At 38.4% G+C, this 20638-nt stretch overlaps 1 protein-coding gene across 1 annotated transcript; it reads left to right on the top strand.

Moving 5' to 3' along the window:
* Positions 1 to 1135: 1135 nt before the first annotated feature.
* On the top strand, positions 1136 to 20256 carry kctd8 (potassium channel tetramerization domain containing 8). The gene is made up of 2 exons (XM_060885858.1): positions 1136 to 2281; positions 18564 to 20256. The coding sequence occupies exons 1-2, from the start codon at positions 1477 to 1479 to the stop codon at positions 19079 to 19081; spliced, it is 1323 nt and encodes a 440-aa protein (XP_060741841.1). The 5' UTR covers positions 1136 to 1476; the 3' UTR covers positions 19082 to 20256.
* The last annotated feature ends 382 nt before the right edge of the window (positions 20257 to 20638 follow it).

Raw genomic sequence — 20638 nt, 5'->3', positions numbered from 1 at the left:
TTACTACTCTGTGAATTAAAACAGCCAGAGGAAAGGAGGTAGTGATTAGCAGTAAAATAAATAAATAAATAAATAAACCAAGATGCTTATTATTTCCCCTGCAGAGTATGGTCAGACACGGTAGCATTTTCAAAGTAACTCTGACAAATGACACTGAGGTTATTAGTTTTTCATATGGAAAGGTTATGAATGTTCTTATCCAATACTGAGTATTGAGGCATCATGTCTGACATGGACCTGAAACACCTAACTGGTATCAAATCTGATTTATGTTATTTTCTCATCTAATCCACTGACGTATATTATCCAATGAATACAAATTATGTTTTATGCCTACTAGGACAGCAGCAAGAAATTTTGAATAATGAGTGTGTTGAGCTCTCTGGGAGTCATTAATGAGGTGTTATGATGTTTACTATGTTACCCGGGTTACAAGGCTCAGGTAGGAGACAGCTTCATGTCGTTATTGTTACCACAAATAGTAGATATATATACATATATAATAATCTAAGTCAGTTGTAAAAGACGTGGGCCACTTTTAGTGATATTGAAGCTCAGATATTGATTCAATTGTATCTGAATGTCAGTTTTATTTCACTTTTTATATTCAGGTCCAAACCTGGTTCAATACAATACATTTGTTGTTATGAATGTCCAGTAGATGGAGCTGTGGTATACTAGGTGTGTGTGTGTGTGTGTGTGTGTGTGTGTGTGTGTGTGTGTGTGTGTGTGTGTGTGTGTGTGTGTGTGTGTGTGTGTGTGTTTTGTAATGGATTGGCAGAGACAATGTGAGAAGCAGAGCTAATCTATCTTTATTCTCCAGAGAATATCAAATTACATGCCTGTTTTTATCACTCCTGTGCCAGAACATGAAAAGGAATTCAGCCTGACAACATACCAGCTTTGTGGCAGAGGCCGTAATTGTACGACACTCCTACAAACAGACCATAATGTACTGAAGTTTACTATTTTAATCAGGAACTGATTTATATTAGAGCTTTTTTTCAGAAGCTTTACTAATGTACTGATGCTTTACTGCTCCTTTAAAAGGCAGAGCTATTTGGCTGCTCCTCCCCCTGAACTGTGAATGATGTCATTGTGGCTTCCCCAGACCATGGACAAATGATGTGAAGCTTCTCAGTGAGATTTTACACTCTCCCTCTCCCTCTCCCTGTGCCTCTCCCTGTGCTTCTCTCTTCCTCTCGCTTTCTATCTTAAGTTGCTGGAGCTGAAGCAACTAGGCTACTCTCTCTCTCTATCTTTCTTGTTTCTGTCTCTCTCAGTAGAGATGTAGCCTACTTTCATACCTCAAACTTTCATACCTATTTGCTGAAGTGCTAAAGCCGTTTCTTAGCTCCATCTTCTTCCAGTCCAAGTCAGTCCTCTGCTACTTCATGGATCTCCTCAGTCCTGCTCTCTGACCTCCTGTGTTCTTTCAGCTGTAGCTTTTCTCCTCCTGCTTCTCCAATCTGGACCATGGCCATGAAGGAGACGGTGCTGCCCATCAGCGAGGTGTGCAGCCCCTTTCCAGAGGTGATCGAGCTGAATGTTGGTGGGCAAGTGTATGTGACAAAGCGCACCACTCTGCTCAGCTTTCCTGACACCACTCTTCATGCCATGTTTGCACGGAGGGCACCTGGTGAGCTGCCCCGTGATAGCCGTGGCCGCTTCTTCATTGACCGTGATGGTTTCCTGTTCCGATACGTCCTGGACTTTCTGCGTGACCGGCACGTAGTTCTGCCCGAGCACTTTCCGGAGCGTGAACGCCTACAGCGTGAAGCTGAGCACTTCCAGTTAAATGAACTGTTGAGGCTGCTGGGTCCACCACGTATTGCGAAGCAGGGCTCACTCAATGATGAAGGCTGCCACAGTGACATTGAGGAGAGCTCTCAGAGCAGCGAGCTGCCTGGACGCACTCCAAGCCTGGATAAGAGGTCAGGGTTCATCACCCTTGGCTACCGTGGCTCCTATACCACAGTGAGAGACAACCAAGCAGATGCCAAGTTCCGGCGTGTGGCAAGGATCATGGTGTGTGGGCGCATCGCTCTGGCCAAAGAGGTGTTCGGTGAGAGTCTGAACGAGAGCCGTGACCCAGACCGGCCACCTGAGAAGTACACGTCCCGCTTTTACCTGAAGTTCACCTATCTAGAGCAGGCCTTCGACAGACTGAGTGAGGCTGGCTTTCATATGGTGGCTTGCAATTCCACAGGGACATCTGCCTTTGTTAACCACTACAGAGACGATAAGATTTGGAGTAGCTACACTGAATACATCTTCTTCAGTAAGTAATGAACAAATCCTTTGCCGAACATCACAAGCTCTCCTCACTCTTTTATTTAGTTCTTCATCCATGCTTCATCTTTTACATATTGATACACCTCTCTTTTTTTACTTTTGATACATTTCTGTTGAAATCCTCTAATTATTGTGCCCACTTTTAATCATCATCTTTCCTGTTTAACACACACATAGAGTGTGATAATTAGAGCCCTTTTTGCCACAGGCATGAATAAGTGAAAGTGTATAAAAGCCCATAAATTGCATTAGTAGTGTTACCTTGCACTCTAACCAATAAGTAACAAATATCATCCCATTCTTTGCTGGTCTTGTGCAGTAGTCTGCTCATTATATCGTTTTCCCTCAGGTATCAAATCAATCAGGAGTGTATGGTAGTGGTAGTGGTGAGGTCGGCTTCAGGGTGGATTTTAATTATGGATTTTTGCATGAGACCTATTATGTGTTACTATATCCAACTTGAACTTACTACCTAGCTACCATATCACACATATATTAAAAGGACAGGAGAAGCTTTATATGCTCCTCTTCGCTCTTCTTTTCGCTCTGTGTTAGATTAGAGCTTCTCTCTCTCTCTCTCTCTCCCCGTTTGCTCATGTCTAACCCAAACTTGATAAAACACAAAAAAACAACCCACTGCTAGCACTTTTGTGTGCAGTACATGGTTTGTAACCACAGCAGATTCAAGCCTGAATTCATGTCTGACTTGATGTTTGACAGAGACTGAATTGCAGTTCTGTGGTTAAATCTGTGCTGTCAAGCTCTGTAGGATTCAAAGTGTTTCAACAGAGCTATGTGTCCATATAAAGATATGTGTGTGTGTGTGTGTGTGTGTGTGTGGGGAATTACAAGATTGAGTGTGCGTTGGTCTGCGAGAGTGTGTACAGAGATAAGGCTCCCTTGTATGAATAGGCAGCATGGAGGAAACACACAGATAAAAGTGCAAGTGACTGACTGGAAGGAAGCATGTCTGTGGTTTTAAGAAAGTTAATAAAACTTCAGTGTTAATCCCACCACTGCACAGCACAGATAACCAGACGGCGTGTGTCTTTAGTGTTACATCATGAAGTTACAACATGAGTAAAAATCACAAGCATTTTTCTTCCTCACTCTGCCTCTGTCTTTCTCAGTCACTCTTTTCTGAGCCTCTGAAGAGAGACCCATTGAAGGCTCTCACACCCATAACTCTTTCTTTACCTCTGACAGTCTCCATTGTGAAGGTTCAGTACACTTTATGCAGTCTCAGAGACAGTCAGAGGCAGCATGAGGAGTGGAAAACAGAGTGTTAGAGAATAGAGGTAGGAAAGTGTACAGTCAAGGAGCCAAATCTTTAATAGAAAAATGGAGGAAAGTGCAATAAAGTGGGATGGCATGGGAGATGGAAAAGGAAGAGAGGGCACAAACTGAACATTGCATGAAGAAGTAGATTAAAGACAGATATGGGACTGCGAGACAAGAGCATAGATAGAAAAAATGAGGAGGAAGAGGAGAGAGAGAGAGAGAGGAGTATTTTGAGAAGAGCGGTCACAGGAGGCCTTGTCATCTGAGTTTTAAATGATGGGTGTGCCTCATGGGTAGCCCTTTCCCTGCTCCCTCACTCCCTCCTCATACATACTCGATTAGCATAATGATGGCTGTCCAGGGAGCTCTGAGGAAGGGCACTGACTTGTTTTGGCATGTCAGAGATGGATGCAGTACAGGGAAAATTGGTAAATATTCAAAATTGCTGCCTAATGGGGGTCACAAGAACACTAATGTACAGGAACTGAAGCTGGACAGTCAACCAGAGTGGCCAGTTTAAAGATTCATTCATATTAGGGATGGATAAGTCGATCACTTTTCTAAATTCAAACACTAAATTATAATACTTTGAGAAGACAGGTAATGTCAGTACAGACCCATTTCAGTTTGGTAATTAGACTGAAAAACTGAACAACAAAATATGTTATTTTCAGTCCATTGCCATTTTATTTAATTAGACAATAAATAAACATTGCAGCTAAATATCACGATGGATGAAACATCACTGAATAGTATTGTCATGATATTTTTGCCATATTGCCCATGCTCATACAAAATAAATTATTAAGCAAACTCTTTTTAGATTTACATATTTATGGACATCTTTTTGTACAGGTTCTTTCTATCTTAAAGCAGTGTATTGCATATTCTGCTTAATCTCCTGGCATTACTCAATACACACTTGTTTTAAATGTTTTAAAATTTGGAAATTTGTGTATGTCTGGAAAGTAAGCTGAATAAATCTATCAGTGCCTAATCTTTCTCCTGTGGAAAATACATTGTCTAATTACAAAGCTCATTTTATCTACTAAATTGATATTTAAAAATTAACGTTTATATCTGATACATTGATTTTTAATAGTTAACAATTACCCCATTCTACAATTTGTTAATCAAGGCCTTACACCTCTGTACAATCTCATATACATACAGTGTTGTCTGTTTACTTATTCTTTCTTCTTCTTTTTTTTATGTAATAATTGAAATTTCTCTTAGTGTGTTATGTTTAAATGTCCTCCATGCTGTCTGAGAGGTGCAACACAAAATTTTGTTGTATTGTATACGACAATAACTTACCTTTACCTTACAAACAATGCAATACCTTACCTTACCTACCTTACTTTACCTTAATAGCTAATTACCAATTTCATAACTTTGAGTTACCTACATGTAATTTACTATAAGTTTAAATGTTAATTGCGAAAGACTAACGATCAGTACATTGTATAAAATATATATATAAACATTTTTGTATAAAATGTCTGCACTTACCCCAGCTTTCAACTGCACCACTCTGAATCTGACTGAATAGGTAACATTAATGTTCATGCAGCTTTAACTGTGCATTACGGTTTCAATTATTGGTAGCTTTTAGCAGGACTGAGAGATCTGCCAATCATCACAGAGAGAAGCTGAGCTTCGTAGTGGAATAAAATCCATCTACTTTGTATGCAAAAGTACTCTTGATCGGCTTATTGCAGCAGTTTGCCGGAGCCTGATTTATTTTTTTTTTTTTACATGAGTAATGTAGTCCTGCTGTTAAACATTTCCTTGTGGCATTTTTTTGAATAGAATATCTAGGGCAGCTGTGCAATTGCCGTTATACTGCACATATCCGAAAGGTCATCTTTAGATGCAAAGACAGGTGCCAAGCATCTGTTAGCTTCAGTGCTGCATATTTGCTGGGATGTTCTTGTGTGTCTGTGAGTGAGTGTGTAATAGGGTGGTCCTTACCCCAGTGGCATATCGTCATGTCTCATTATTATTCCACTGAATGAGTGACTGATATGCATGGGTGAGCGCTTTGTCTCTGTGGGTGAACGTAAACTCTGATTGCATCTCTCTCAGCATGGAGATTGCACAGACACATACACAGGAGGCTGACAAATAAATCCTTGTCATCTGTCAGACATGCTCATCCTCCAGGTACCTTCACACACCCTTATGATTAAGATGGCAGTTGTTCTTCCAGTTCCATCCCGGGTGGTGGGAGCTGGTCCTAATCAGTCGTAACTGTCCGCAAAAGTAAATGACTCTGCCTGTTTTCATTACACTCTCTGCTGGAGTGCTTTTGTCAAGATCTCCTACCTGACAAAGCAAATTGAAATGTATGATGAATGTTGACTGAATATTTCCATTCACCACCAAAAAAGAAATGGCAAGAAATGGTGACTGTTTAGAACTTCAGTCTTAACCATCTAAATGACATAGCAGCCAAAATGAGAGCAGAAATTCGAACAAACAGCTCAATTTTTTGTCAGTGTGAGCTTGAGGACTAGATGATTGTGGTGGTCAAGGCTCAGTGCATATAAAAAAAATCAATCATCTTTGATGATAAGCATTAATGGACGGTGTGAAGACTTGATATAGAGACTAAAATATTTATAGACATAAGTAGTATAGCTGAATATCGACCTATTGATTAAATAGAGTCTGCACATCATTCCCTTCACAGCATTTCAGTGCTTTAGTATGTAACTTGGTAATGATGCCAGGACTATGTGCAAAGAACAATTTTTTATTCAATTTTATATTGGTTACAGAATTCTAAAATTATACGCATTTTTTTTCCCCAAGCTGCAGTGTTGGCTGTGCTGTAGTCCAGACAATAGGCTCCATAAAAAAGCTTGATTGCCTGTTTCACAAAATATGGACCCTTTCATCAGAAATGATTTTTTTTTTTTTTGATAAAAACAAGGTCATATTCATGACTTTGCCTATGGAACTACGAATATTTTGCGGCCAGATATTTCTACCTGGATGTGCATAATAAAAGGTTCCAGGGATATATATATATTCCACAGAATAGTATATTGTTTGTAACAAAACAGCTGAAACACTGAACAGGAGAGTTAAGGCTGCTGCTGTGGGACAAATACGTCAAAAATGAAGTTTGTCCTTTACGGTTGTTCACTCATGCAAGAAATCAGGTAAATATTTATTTACCTAAAGTTTTATTTATTTAATTATTTATTCTCATGAGGCATGCAGGAGTTGTGGGTTCTCACATGACAATTCATTTATAATTAAACAGTGTTTGACCTTTTTTATTCGCATGTTTTTGGATGGTTCATGATGGTTCATCTTTTCATGAGAGGTTATTCCATACAATATCCAATTTATGTGCATCATCTTTATATCTTGATAAAATTCTATTATGCAATTAATGGGGAAAAAACTGTAACTGTGCTATCAAGTATTTTATCTATTCATCTGTTATTTATTTATGTTTCAGATTCTTCTCCGAAGGCATTGCATAACGATAGTACAAATTTAACATATTACAGTAATGCAGGCTTATTTATGTGTATATCCTTTCAGTAAAATTAGCACAGCTGTACCTATGACTGTGTTTAAATGATCTTCATTTATTTCATTCCGTTTTATTATAAGATAAGATAAAATAAGATAAGATAAGATGAGGTATACCTTTATTCGTCCCACAATGGGGAAATTTCTCAATATAATTATAGTGTCAGCAATAGACTTAGACAATAAAGCTTTACAAAAATGCAGATGTTGCGTTAGATCTTGTAAGAAATACATACACAACCATTCAGTGCTACAAAGGTCATTAGTAGTATTTACAGTGCAAATGTGTTTTTGTAGAATTTTATTCAGCCCATGTGAATTAAAAAAAATACTACTAACGTTGCTGCTTAACATTTTTACACTGTCTAGAATTTTCAGCATGTTCAAAGCACATCATTTGCCAAGTAGTTACTACAAACCGCTGTATATCGTGCACTCTGTGGTACATCTTGCACTGTGGCTGGTTTGACCACAGTCTGAAACAAGAGTTATAAATCAATGCCTGTGTGTAGTATTTGATGTAAGTCACACTTGTGTGTTCAAACAATTCAGGAGTATGTTGTGTGTTGTGCTAACAATGGTGTAACCAGAAATTAATTCAGAGGTTGGATGATGAAATATACAAAATAAAATCTCAATTTTTTTTGCTAAGTGTAATGCAATCATGTACTAAGAGCAATGATGACAGTAATTTGTTATTTATTCACTGTAATTATTTAAGGCACATTATTTCCATATGAATATTTTTATTTCCGTGTTAATAACGTCATTAAACACCTTATGTCATTTCCACTTTGAAAAGATGAAATAAAATCTTAACAATAGAGAAAATTAAACTTTATATTATAAATCTTGCTCTGCTTTGGTTTTGCAGTAAACAGATCTCTCACCTCTGTGCTTAGAGTGTAGTTATCTGTCTATTAGCTTTCAAACAAAAACAGAAAAAAACATAATTCCAATTAGCTGATTCTGTTTCTCATTACAGCAGCTGGTATTAAATAAATGAATGAATAAATAAATAAATAAATAAATAAATAAGGAATACATTGTATTCGTTAAAAATACATTATAATTAAATGTTATTTCCTATTTGTGCATAGACATTTACAGCTTCTGTCAAGAATGTTGTTAAAGTGTGTGCGTGTGTGTGTGTGTGTGTGTGTGTGTGTGTGTGTGTGTGTGTGTGTGTGTGTGTGTGGGTGGGTGTGTGTGTGTGTTTCTGTCATTTTAGTCATACTCATAAAGACATGATTCACTTTGGTAAATGTATATAATCCCACTCTCTAATACATTTATACATTTAAAATATTTATTCCAAATTTAGATATTTCTGTAAAGAAAATATACTGTTAAATGTTTAATACAGGTTAAATGTGCTATACAAATAAAATTATTCCAAATTATCTTTGTGCTGAAAAATAATCTAGGATTATTTTCATTGTCCATCATTGTTCATCCTTTATAACAGATAAGAATAAGAATAGGAGCCTTTCTACATCTTCTTTATCTTGACACCATTTATATTCAAACCTGGTCTGTTTTTGTGAGGTTACTTTTCCCGCTATTGATTTTCTTCCTGTTTTAAACTTGGGACTAGGTTGATTGTAAATACCACCTTGAAATACTTTATCATTTAGAGGCCCGGGCACCATCATGAAACAGCAATCATCCTTTGTTATTTAGTGTTAGAATAAAGTAGTGCTACTGAAGAAATAAGGAGGCATATTTTCAGTTAATGTGAAGGTTGAAGATGCACAGCAAAATAGAAGCTGAATTATTTTGAAAGTTCTTGACTAAAGTTTTTTTAGATTCATCATCATAAGAAAAAAAGAAGACATCCATTACAGCACAGTGGCTGATTTACAGCACAGTGGCTCTTTACATATCCGCGATTTGAAGGTTGGGATCAGAGCACAGGGGCAATTATGATGTACCACCCCGAGGGGTTAAGGGCCTTGCAACGTGGCGGTGCTGAGGCTTGAACCCCTTCCTTTTAATCAACAACCCAGAGCTTTAACCACTTGAGCCACTACTGTCATAAAAAATTATTAAAATTCACTGAATCCCATGTAGAGATCAGTGCACATAATTAAGTGGTAAACCTGTGCTTACCGTATTTAGGTACATTTCTATACATTGATAACTTCCAGTTAACATTAAAATCTTTTTGTTCACTATAGACTTATCGTTCTCATTGAGAAAATAAGAACCATCGGATGGGTAAAATTGTAGAAAGTGTGTAAAATATGTCCGTGTCAAGGTAGTGAGATGTGCCAGCATGATCCCATCACACTGGAAGCTATAAACAGTATATGATCTGGCATTCAGGTTCCACTTTGTGTGGCTGCTTTTAGTTACAATTTTAAATTTCTGAAAAAAAAAAAATCCAGCAAAGATGTGCTGCTGATACATTAATCATGCATACTGACCCCATAGAGAATTTGTTCACCCAGTACTCTGGGACCTGTCAGCATCTGACATCTGATTGCTCATCCATGGAATTTACTTGATACTTGTACGCCACTATGGTACTCATCAGCATTCAAAGAGAGATGGATGTGCTTTTCTAACCGTGGAATGAAATGACACACTGCCATCAAGCAGATAACAAGCCTGCAAGTTGTGTGCTGTAGGTTTTATCAGTTAAATAAAGTTTGCAATAATTTCATTCATTTAGATAAGGATTGCTGGCAGAAGGACAGGAACTGGTAATGAAATGGATGTGCAAAACAAATATTCTTAGCCTTGATTTGTCGGTTTTCCATTTTGTTTCTCTTTTTTTTTATTCCACATAGCAGAAAAAGATTCAAAAGGACAGTAGGCAATGAGGTAATGCTAACAATAGTTTGGACTATCTCTATTCTAAATTAAATTTCTATGCTAGTTTAAAATCTGATGACTTTATATGCTGTACATTTATGTATTATGATTGTAAAAGAGTCATGTGTCAAGTCAAAAAGTTTTTAATGTCATTTCAGCTGTTTATAGCTGATTCATAGTAAAAACATCTCTCCAGGACCACAGTGATACATAAAGACACAGAGCTACAAGAGACAACACAGAACTAAGGGTTCAAAAGTCAAATGAAACTTTTGACCTAAGTGCATGTGTACAGACAGTGTAAGATTGTTAGGGTAAGGATCAGAGTTTAAGTTAAGAGTTATGGTTTAAAGTTAGGATTAGGGATTAGGGTTATGGTTGGGATTAAGGGTTAGGGTTGGGATTAGGGGTTAGGATTAGGGTTGGAATTAGGGGTTAGGGTTGGGATTAGGGGTCAGGGTTAGGGTTGGATTAGGGGTCAGGGTTAGGGTTGGGATTAGGGGTTAATGTTGGGATTAGGGGTTAGGATTAGGGGTTAGGGTTGGGATTAGGGGTTAGGATTAGGGTTTAGGGTTACAATTACGATTAGCGGTTAGGATTAGGGTTTAACTTTAGAGTTAGTCCTAGACAGATACATAAAAAAGTATACAGAATACCAGTATACAGTCTGTGTGGTTTTTAGTGCACATGTTTTGTTTTGTAAACATAGTGTGCTAATGGTTTATTAAAAGACAGTTGAACCCCTATGTGGTTCTTATTCATTATTTTCTGAACTATCAAGGCAGCTTACTTTCTTAACTAATGGATATTTACTGTGCGCTAATTTTTGTAACAAGTACCAAAAGCAAATTTATTAGCTCACAACTGTGGCTTCACACAGGTAGTGAGTGAGGTGACACACATCAGTGGTGATGGTAATTCTAGTTTTTAATTTATTACTATTCTAGCCACATCTGACCGTGTCATTAAAACATTCACATGGCCCATAATTTCAGTTTATATAATTTCTGCTTGGCAGCAACATTGAACGTGGTGTCAACTGGTATTAAGGCTGCCTATTCAAAATAAAGCTATAATCACCACTTGAAGATTGATGATCAAATGATTCTAATACAGCTACCCAAGAAAAGGACTTGGCTATACTACAATTAACCAGTTTCATTAAAGACCTCTTATGTGTATTTAACAGTGCATTGAAGCTACATCCTGGTAAAAGATCAGTCGTACTGCCTGCAGTGACTGATGCAGAAGCCCAGAAGGTTGCAATCAATGCCTCTTGCAGAGCGACCGGTGGCATCATTAGTGGCTCAGTCTAATGAGGTTTTGTGCATCAATACATGCATACGTGCCAAATATAAAGAGCTGACATGCTGGTTTGCAAAGTTTATGGTAACCTGTTAAGTATACATTGGATCTTAATGAGATAATGCCCACAAAAGGATATGCAATGTATACAGAGATCATACAGGCAGTACGCTTAGCTGTGTGATCCATAGCAACGAGATGTTTTAAATTACAGAAAGTGCCGAGTGATCCTGCCATTTATGAAATGAAAAGACATTTATGAAAAGACAAGGATGATTGTGAATGGGTTCTGTGTTGAAGCCTACTATAGAGGATTTCTCACATTTACAGATGATATCATTACCTTTCTTTTGTACATGTTTTTTGTCAATTTTTTCATAGTGGGTTGAATTTTGTCCATATTTCCAGGTGCGAGTACATTTAGCAGTTCACCACAGGTGAGCTGAAAAAAGACAACATAATTGAGTACTGCGCAGGGCATTAAAAGAGAGAATGTAAGGCCTCAATTAGTATCTGCCTTAATATAAAAGGATCAGTAGATGGAAATGATACTCAGCAGTGCAGAAAAAGGAAATGAGAGTCGTTAAAGGACAGCATTTCCTAGTTTAGACCAGGCGTGAATGTGACCACAGATGGAGATTTCTATGGGTTTGATTACTGTGAAAGCATGAGAGAACACATTATGTTTACACAGTTTTGCTGCACACTATTTATAGGACACAATTTTGGCCCTTAGAGAGAATTATTCTGTTAAGGACATCTGCTGCTCTTAAGCACAGGTGATCAGCCTACAGCACACTATTAGCCATGACAAAAGAGTAATACATTACACAATGGTATAATACATAAAACAATAGATCAATTAGGCAAACATTTGTATGTGTGCATTTGTAGGATGATAAAGGTTGTTTTTTATAAATTTCACATTTATACAGTAGCTTGTTTTTTCTCTTTTCAACTGCTTTTGAAAGGTCCAAGTGTAATAAATATCCCTCCAGTCGACCTGGAGACATTTCACATGGATTGTCCTAGATACAATTGAGTAAAAAAATATATATATATTTTCAAATTGCAAGTGCTTGGTCTCAAATTAGTGACATCATTTCAGTATTTCAGCATGTTTATAGATTTACATTTCTTCGTATTCTCATATTCATGTGTCACCCAAAGAAATTACCGCTATTCTGAAATATATATGATTTCTTTCTCATTTTTTCAGTTTTCCATCCTCTTTTGTTTTTTTTTTCCCTCAAGGTTTCATTAGGAACATTCCTTGCATTATAGGTATCTCATTTCACCTACCCCTAACCCCCGTATCTAGCAATTTAGGGCTTTTATGGCTCCAGACTAGCTGTTGTGGAAATGATGAGCAGTTTAGTATTCACATGGAATAGCATTCTGTGTTTTTATTTCTTCTTGTGATCTGATCCACGGCCCATGTGAGGAGAACTCCATGCAGAGTTAACCTACGGAAGGCTGCTGGACCAGACAACATTCCTGCTCAGGGAATGCTCAGAACAGCTAGTGGATTCACTGACATCTTCAACACTGGATTGCAAGTCTCTGCAGCGGTTTGTGAGCACAGCTGAGATCATTGGAGTCTCTCTTCCCTTTATCATGGACACTTACACCACACACTGCATCCGCAAGGCCAACAGCATTGTGGATGACACCACACACCACACACCACTCACACACACTCTTCACCCTCCTGCCATCTGGAAAAAGGTACCGAAGCATTCTGGCCTTCACGACCAGACTGTGTAACAGTTTCTTTCTACAAGCCATCAAACTCCTCAATAACTGAACTAAACTGTACTGAGCACAACACACACATGCACAATCAACTGTATGGACTACAAATGACCCACACCAAATACACACTCTTCCAATTTACATCCATGTCTACAGCATCATCACATCAAACTATTTACATGCTGTTTTGCACACTGTTTTTGCTCTTTGTACATGCTGTCTCACATTTCAGCCGATTGCTGTTTTGCACAATACATTACAATACTTCATGTAATTGCTGCTATAATACTAATGTATTGATTTAAGTATTTCTACACGTAATATTGATTGAACATACAGTATTTACGTTGGTCAGCGCTGTTTTTGTGTATTGTCTTTTGTGTAATGTCTTGTATTTTTTGTTTCACTGTCTTTTGTCCCGCACTGTCTTGTTTGTCTTTTGTCCTGCACTGTTTGCACCAGGTTGCACAGATGCACTTTATGTATCTAGGACTTACTTACTAAGTCCTTGTCTCTGTCTTTGTTTTATGTAGCACCATGGTCCCGGAGAAACGTCGGCTCATTTCACTGTGTACTGCAACAGCTATATATGGATAAAAAGACAATAAATGCTTCTTGACTTGACTTGTTATAGACAAACGGTGAATGCATTCTGGTCCTCACAACTGTGCTAGATATTTCAGCAGTTAGTCTCTGTTCAGATTCAGTGCATTGACTTAATTTATGCTAGACAATGATATTGTTGGATTGATTCCATGTTTGTAACATGACAGCATTAATATGCAAGGCCTCTATCGTACTGCTGTCAGCATACTGATCTAGGCACAGCAGGACAAATAGCAAGCAGCTTTTCTCAGTTTTTTGGGGGGGAAAGTGTTCTAAATAGCACCTCTGTCGAGGCTAATTGGACTTCTCACAGCGATTAGATGGGCGCTAATTCTGTGCCTGCCCACTAACACATTTCTGACAGCTGTGCTGATAATTATCATTTTCTTTAGTCATTATCATTCTTGTAGTGGATTAGAGGGTTTGTTTTTCATATTCTGCATTAACAACTAGGTCTGTAGAATTCAAATCTAGTCTCAGTATGGTATTGGTTTTGACCAAGTTTGTAAAAGGAATGTTTATGTTGTCATCTGCAGTTAAGCCAGTTACTGTACATACATCCATTGTCAAAAGCAAGTTTGCTAAATTGTTTTTGCACATATGAAACTGATGTACAGGTTTGAACTCAAAAAGGATTTGATGGTTTTCAGTCTCTGTCTTGCTTCATTTGGACTTGATCTTGTCTTGGCCTTGTCCCCTTTAAGATTAATTTGGACTTGATAATAGAGGTTTTGACTTATATATTGACATATATTTCTGCTCAAGCTTGGGTTGTACCAAATTTGCACATTTTTCTTCAGAATAGGATTTTACAAGCCTAAAATGAAAAAGAACATGTCCTAAAAGGTTCTGAATGATGCATCCATTCCCTAAGATTGCCAAGTAATCTGAACCAGGAGTCCTAATCAGCAGACCTGGCCCTGCTGGTTCCCCCTGAATGGGAATGCATCACACACTTCACTGTTGAGCAGACTGACCCTGACCAATCACAGAGCCTGTGGAGCTTATTTATACAGAATAGCTAACATTTTCTTCCAGATGTGTTCTGTGTAATGTTACATGAGCAACAATGTAGAAAGCTGAGGTGGCTTGAAAGGGAGCTCATGTTTAGCCTCCACCCCGTCAACACATCTAGAAGGTGGGAATTGGCAAGAATATGTTGGGAGAATGGGGGGCACGGTGGCTTAGTGGTTAGCACGTTCGCCTTCGGTTGGGGGTTCGATTCCCGCTTCCGCCTTGTGTGTGTGGAGTTTGCATGTTCTCCCCGTGCCTCGGGGGTTTCCTCCGGGTACTCCAGTTTCCTCCCCCGGTCCAAAGACATGCATGGTAGGTTGATTGGCATCTCTGGAAAATTGTCCATAGTGTGTGATTGCGTGAGTGAATGAGAGTGTGTGTGCCCTGTGATGGGTTGGCACTCCGTCCAGGGTGTATCCTGCCTTGATGCCCGATGACGCCTGAGATAGGCACAGGCTCCCCGTGACCCGAGGTAGTTCGGATAAGCGGTAGAAGATGAATGAATGAATGAATGTTGGGAGAATATTAAGCCAAAACAGCTAAAACTGGCTTAATAAAGGTGTCAGCCATAATCCATGGAGCATGTGGCAAAAGGTATTCGTCACAGAACCGGATTAATGTATTTTTTCTAAAAACACATTTAAATTGAGCCCTGTAAATGTGATTGTGTGAATGACATGAATGTTTCTCGTGTGGAACAATAAATTGCATTTCTGCTGCTTAACACAAAACCCAACCAAAATACAAAGCACACTGTACTTGATATTATGAAAATGATTTAAATAAATAATTCAATATTCATTTAATATTGAATTATTTTAATATTCATCAATATTCGTTTACTTCATTTTCCATGTGGCCAATAAACTCCAGAAATTGTATTGATGTTTGGTCAACAATCCAAAGAGTGTGGTGTGAATACTTGTGTATTTGTATGTTCGGCTAACTCTACATTTCTGTAGGCTCATATAGAGTAGATCTTCAGGTCCCAGATCCCTCTGTCTCTTCGCGTGACTTTGTCCCTGTGGACAGCACAGCACTGAGAAATAAATGTAGTGTGTTTGTGTGTGTGAGACAGCTGCTCAACAGCTACTGAGGCATGGACATTTATACTATTGGGAAAAAAAACAGTAATGCTAAGAGGAGTTATATGTTATGTTACCTCTGAGGTTTAAAGTTCAAACTCACCCTGTGTTTGCTAACAAGAACCTTAGTAAAGCTAATGGCAAAATGTTCACATTGAAAGCTGGGGGTATTTCTACATAGCCTATGATGAACAAAATTTTATAGTGTGTGTATTGCAGATGTACAGTACTTGCAACATAAGGTACCTCTCTGCATACCAGAACGTGCCACCAAACGTACAATGGTTAAACATATCTAAAAACTTATAGTAACCCAAAATGTCACAGATGCACTAACACCACATATTGGTAACAAAACGTCCATTACGCTTAGTTTAGACACTGCAGGTGGTGGCTGGGATGTGCACTCGGGGTAACAGAAGCTTTCTCCTGAATCATTTTGTTGCCATGTTATGAGGGATATGGAATACGAAGGGTCACAAGTGCCTAAATGTCATGTCATGAACTTACTGTATGGTTTCATTTTTTATTTTCTATGACCTGTCTATCAAGTGCACTTTTCAGCCATGTTTTTACCTTTTCTAACAGAAAATAAAACACAGTTTTAGGTAGAAATGGAATTTGTAGAGGAGAGATTTATGCCCTGATAATATAATAACAACAGACTGGCAGCATAATAGCTCTTTGGTTAGGAGTGAAGTATGAGGGTTGAAGCATGAGGCTGACTTTATAACTTCCTATCAAGGATACACATTTTAGATAGACAGCTTCTTTATTTAGTGTGAATACATGCTTTTTTGCTTGTAAACACCTATGGGTTTAATTATTACAGCATATTGAATCTATTTATAGTTTTTCTATAGTTTTTTCACTACTTTCCTAACCTTTTTTTGAGCCAAGTTGCTCTAGTATGATGGTGTTACAATGAGTCTGTTTGCTCAGTACAGCATAACAATAAGGTTTCATTTGGCAGATAGTTTTTGGTTCCTTGATGGATTTCCATTCACCTTTTCTGAGGTGAATGGAAATCTAAAAACATATGCTTGCCTTTTTCATTAGAAAAATTTTCATCACAGGACAGAATGCTTTTGAACCTGCTGCTTTTAGTCCCACAATCTAATGAGTCTTCTCTTATCTGTATACAGTATATAATAATTACTGTATATATGCACATTCTACTGCTTACTGCACTGGAAAGGCACAGGCAGATACTGAACGCAGATACATCTATTTTTTCAACGTTAGCATCATACTTTATGCATGTTCACGTGTCATCATCAGGCCCACTACAATCAGCAATACAAGTGGTTGGGTGGCATATTACATATACAATTCTTTCTTGAAAATTCTTTCATCACAGTGCCACTGCGGCAGATAGTTAAACAGCACACAGCATGGGACAGGACTTGCAGTGTATCAGGCAGTGTATGATACTCTGAAAAGACATCAAAGAGAGAGAGAGCGAGAGAGAGTGAGAGAGAGAGAGAGAGAGCGAGAGAGAGTGAGAGAGAGAGAGTAGAACAGAGCCAGAGTGTGTGGATTTACATAGTACATAGTATAATGTGATAGAAATCATTTCTTATAAACATTAATTGAACACTTCAGAATTTCAGTCAACGGCAATACAAAAAACACCTATAGCACTGGGTAGTATAATAAATATATTAATAACACCACTATAACACTATTTGAAGTCTCAAATCAGGACAATGCGGCGGTTGTTGTGGCTGATGGGCAATTTATCATTGATGCGTTCAGCATCCATAGCCTAACCCCTCTCTGGTGCCGCCTATGGCCGCATCGCTCGGTTGCTTCAGGGTTCTTTTTTCATATAAATAAATACAGCACAGGGGTACAAAAACCCAATGGCTTTATGCTTATGTGATGTTTATGTGATGTCTGTGTGATTTAATGTTGTGAAAATATTCAGTGTATAAATCATGAACAGACCCATGTGCCATAAGGCAGTGCACCTCTTAGATCACTGAATACCAATACATGATTTAGGTATTGTTTTTTTTTTTAATGAAATGGCTGGAATGCTTGTTGGGATGGATATAATGACAGTCTTGTAAAATCAAGACAGGGTAGGGCAGGCAATTGTGTGTTTGTGTGAGTTGTGTGTCTGTGTGTGGTGAGTAAGTGAGTGAGAGAGTGAGAGAGAGAGAGAGAGAGTGAGAGAGTGAGAGAGAGAGAGAGAGAGAGAGAGAGAGAATGTCTGTTTACAGGCATGCCTCCAGGTATAATTAGCCTAGGGAGAGCGGATCTCTGCTTCCCTGGTGCCTCTGTATCAGCCTTTGATCACCAGTTAGCACCTGCATATGGCATTCAGTGGCTCAGTGAGGTTAAACGTTTTCTGCCAAAAACCTCTTTGGTTCCAGTGCCATATAATGGAGTAACAATAGGAAGAGATTATACAGAATTAACACAATATTTTTGAGCCTGTAAAAAATAACACCATCTTCCACTGGAAATGTAGGTTGCCTTATTTAAAATTTTTTGATTTGTAGAATCCATTGCCACTCTTTGGTTCCCCCATAAAGCATTCATTTCTGTGTTGATTTGTGTAAGAGCTTACAGCAATTTACTGTAAGTCTCAGAAACGCAGCTTACGAGATATGATTCATATCATATCATTCATATTCAATAATGGAGTGTTGTATGCCTGCCTGATTGAGCCTATGAGGGAATTGATAATTGTTTGAGAGAGAAAAAACACAACAGAGTGCAGTACTGTAGCTTTAAATGTTTTATATCAATATATAAATATATCTTGCTTACTGCATGTGTTTTGTATAAAGAAATTATTAAATCTTTATCATCTTAATGATGTTCTTGTTTGTGTGTCAGGGCCCGCCTGCAGGACCGTGTCCCAGAGAGCAGAGTGTGAGGAACCCAAGCCTGAGAAGCTGGCAGACAAGGGCAGTGAAAGTGGAGCTTCCTTGAACGAATTGTCTACCTCCAGCTCAGAGACCCACTCAGAGGCCACATCACCCCAGGATGGAAGCTCCATCGTGGTGCCCCGTGAAGCGGTAGTTGGAGGCTCCCTGGCACCATGTGGAGCCCTGCATTCAGTATCTCGCCCCCCCAGTACCCTCACCCTCGGCAGGCCACCCAAGAAGGGTGCTTCCGTGCAGTGGATGGAGCTTCCAGATAAAAGGCGCAACAGTGAGCTCTTCCAGTCGTTGACCAGTGGCGTGGGGATACGTGAGGGTGGACTCGTGCGCAGAAAAACTCTGGAAAGACCCAATGCTCAAGAGGAGATGAAGCAGTGCATTAAGGATTTTAGCCAAATCAGGATTCCTCAGGCATTCCCAGAACGGAAGCGCCAGTGGCAGTCAGAATTGCTCCAGAAATACGGACTTTAGAAAAGCACAGTCAGAATTTCTGTGACATGGGATTTTTTGCCTTCTTATATTTTTGTTTTCTGATTCTGGTTTTCTGATTTAAATGTATTTATGTATTAACATGTTCCTTAAAACGGTGCAATATTTCTCAAATGGAAAGCAACAAGGCTGTTAAAAACATCTGTAATCTTGGATGAAAGTGGGTAAAAACCATTTGAATTGTCCTGTAGCTCTATATTCAAACTTAAAGCAAAGAGAAAAAAACAAAAGTAAATGAAGCAAGCATCCTCAGCAGAATAAAAAAATATTATTGATGGGAAGGACTGTTTTTTCCTCAGCAGCCTATTTAGCAGACATTGTTGCTAGTAAATCAGTCAACTGTAAACACATTAAATATTCACTTGTTATGTTGCTTTGTCTATAGAAAATCTTTGAACACTTGCATCAGTATAGAGTTTATGTCTTGTATATGTCTTGTACAGTTCCATTGTGCAAATGTGGGCATTTTATACCTCACAATGTTGTACAAATTTTTAATGAGTATCATGAAGCCAGCATGGGATGAATACATACATTTAATGACTCTAAAAGATATAAAATTCACATGCTACATACTGCAGTGATTTTAATGCTGAACTTTTTATTGAACTGCTATGAGTGGATGTGTACCTGATGATATCTAAAGCCGGCGGTCCATATGGCTCACTGTTTAATATGTGGTTTTAGTTTGTAAAGTGGTCTGTGCATAACAATGTTTGTGTATATTTTTAAAAGAATAATTTCAGACAAGAAATAGTTAACACACAGCAAACATACAAAATGTTAGTTTTAATAACGCACGGCAGAAAGTCTTACATTTTAGGGTTTTTGATAGATGCCAAATCACTTAACAGTATGCTTAGAGTGCAATTTACAGTAAGTGCTGGATTGGGATGCTGAAATGTCTCTTTCTAGAACACAGGTTTGAGAAGCACAATGACACTGCTGTCTCTGTGAAACCTTAGTTGCAGTGATTCAGTAAATTTCCAACAAGAGCTAGTGTTAGTTTAATGTAACATGAAATACAAGAAATGGCAATTTTCTTCTGTAATAAAATGTGTCGTGTAAATGGAAAGAGAGAAATCCGTTTGTCTGCTTTGTGTACTGTATGATTTCTTAAATATGTGGTAAGTTAAAATAAACAAGGGCTGATTAAATGTTTCTGAAAGTAATTGATGATTGTTCTAAAATTGTTACACTAATCATAAAATGTATGCATTGTTAAAGACAACACTGGCTAAAATAAAAAGTTTTAAACATGATTGATCGTGGTGATGCAGTAGATACAGTAATGAACCCTGTGTGTGGAGAGTTCCTGTACTTCAAGGGTTTAATCTAGGTACCCAGTCCAAAGACATGCTTTGTAGGCTGATTTGCATCTCTAAATTGTCCGTTTTGAGTGAACAGGCATGTAAGTGTGTGTGCAATGGGCTGGCCACACATCCAGGGTGTCCTCCTTTTTGTGCCCAGAGTCCCCTGGAATAGGCTCCAGACTCCCCACAACCCTGTGTGGAATAAGAGGTACAGAAAATGGATAGC

This window comes from Tachysurus vachellii, chromosome 13 (assembly GCF_030014155.1).
Source record: "Tachysurus vachellii isolate PV-2020 chromosome 13, HZAU_Pvac_v1, whole genome shotgun sequence".
NCBI lineage: Eukaryota > Metazoa > Chordata > Actinopteri > Siluriformes > Bagridae > Tachysurus > Tachysurus vachellii.
Note: the sequence above shows the minus strand (reverse complement) of the source record. Positions and strands in the feature narration are given on the sequence as shown.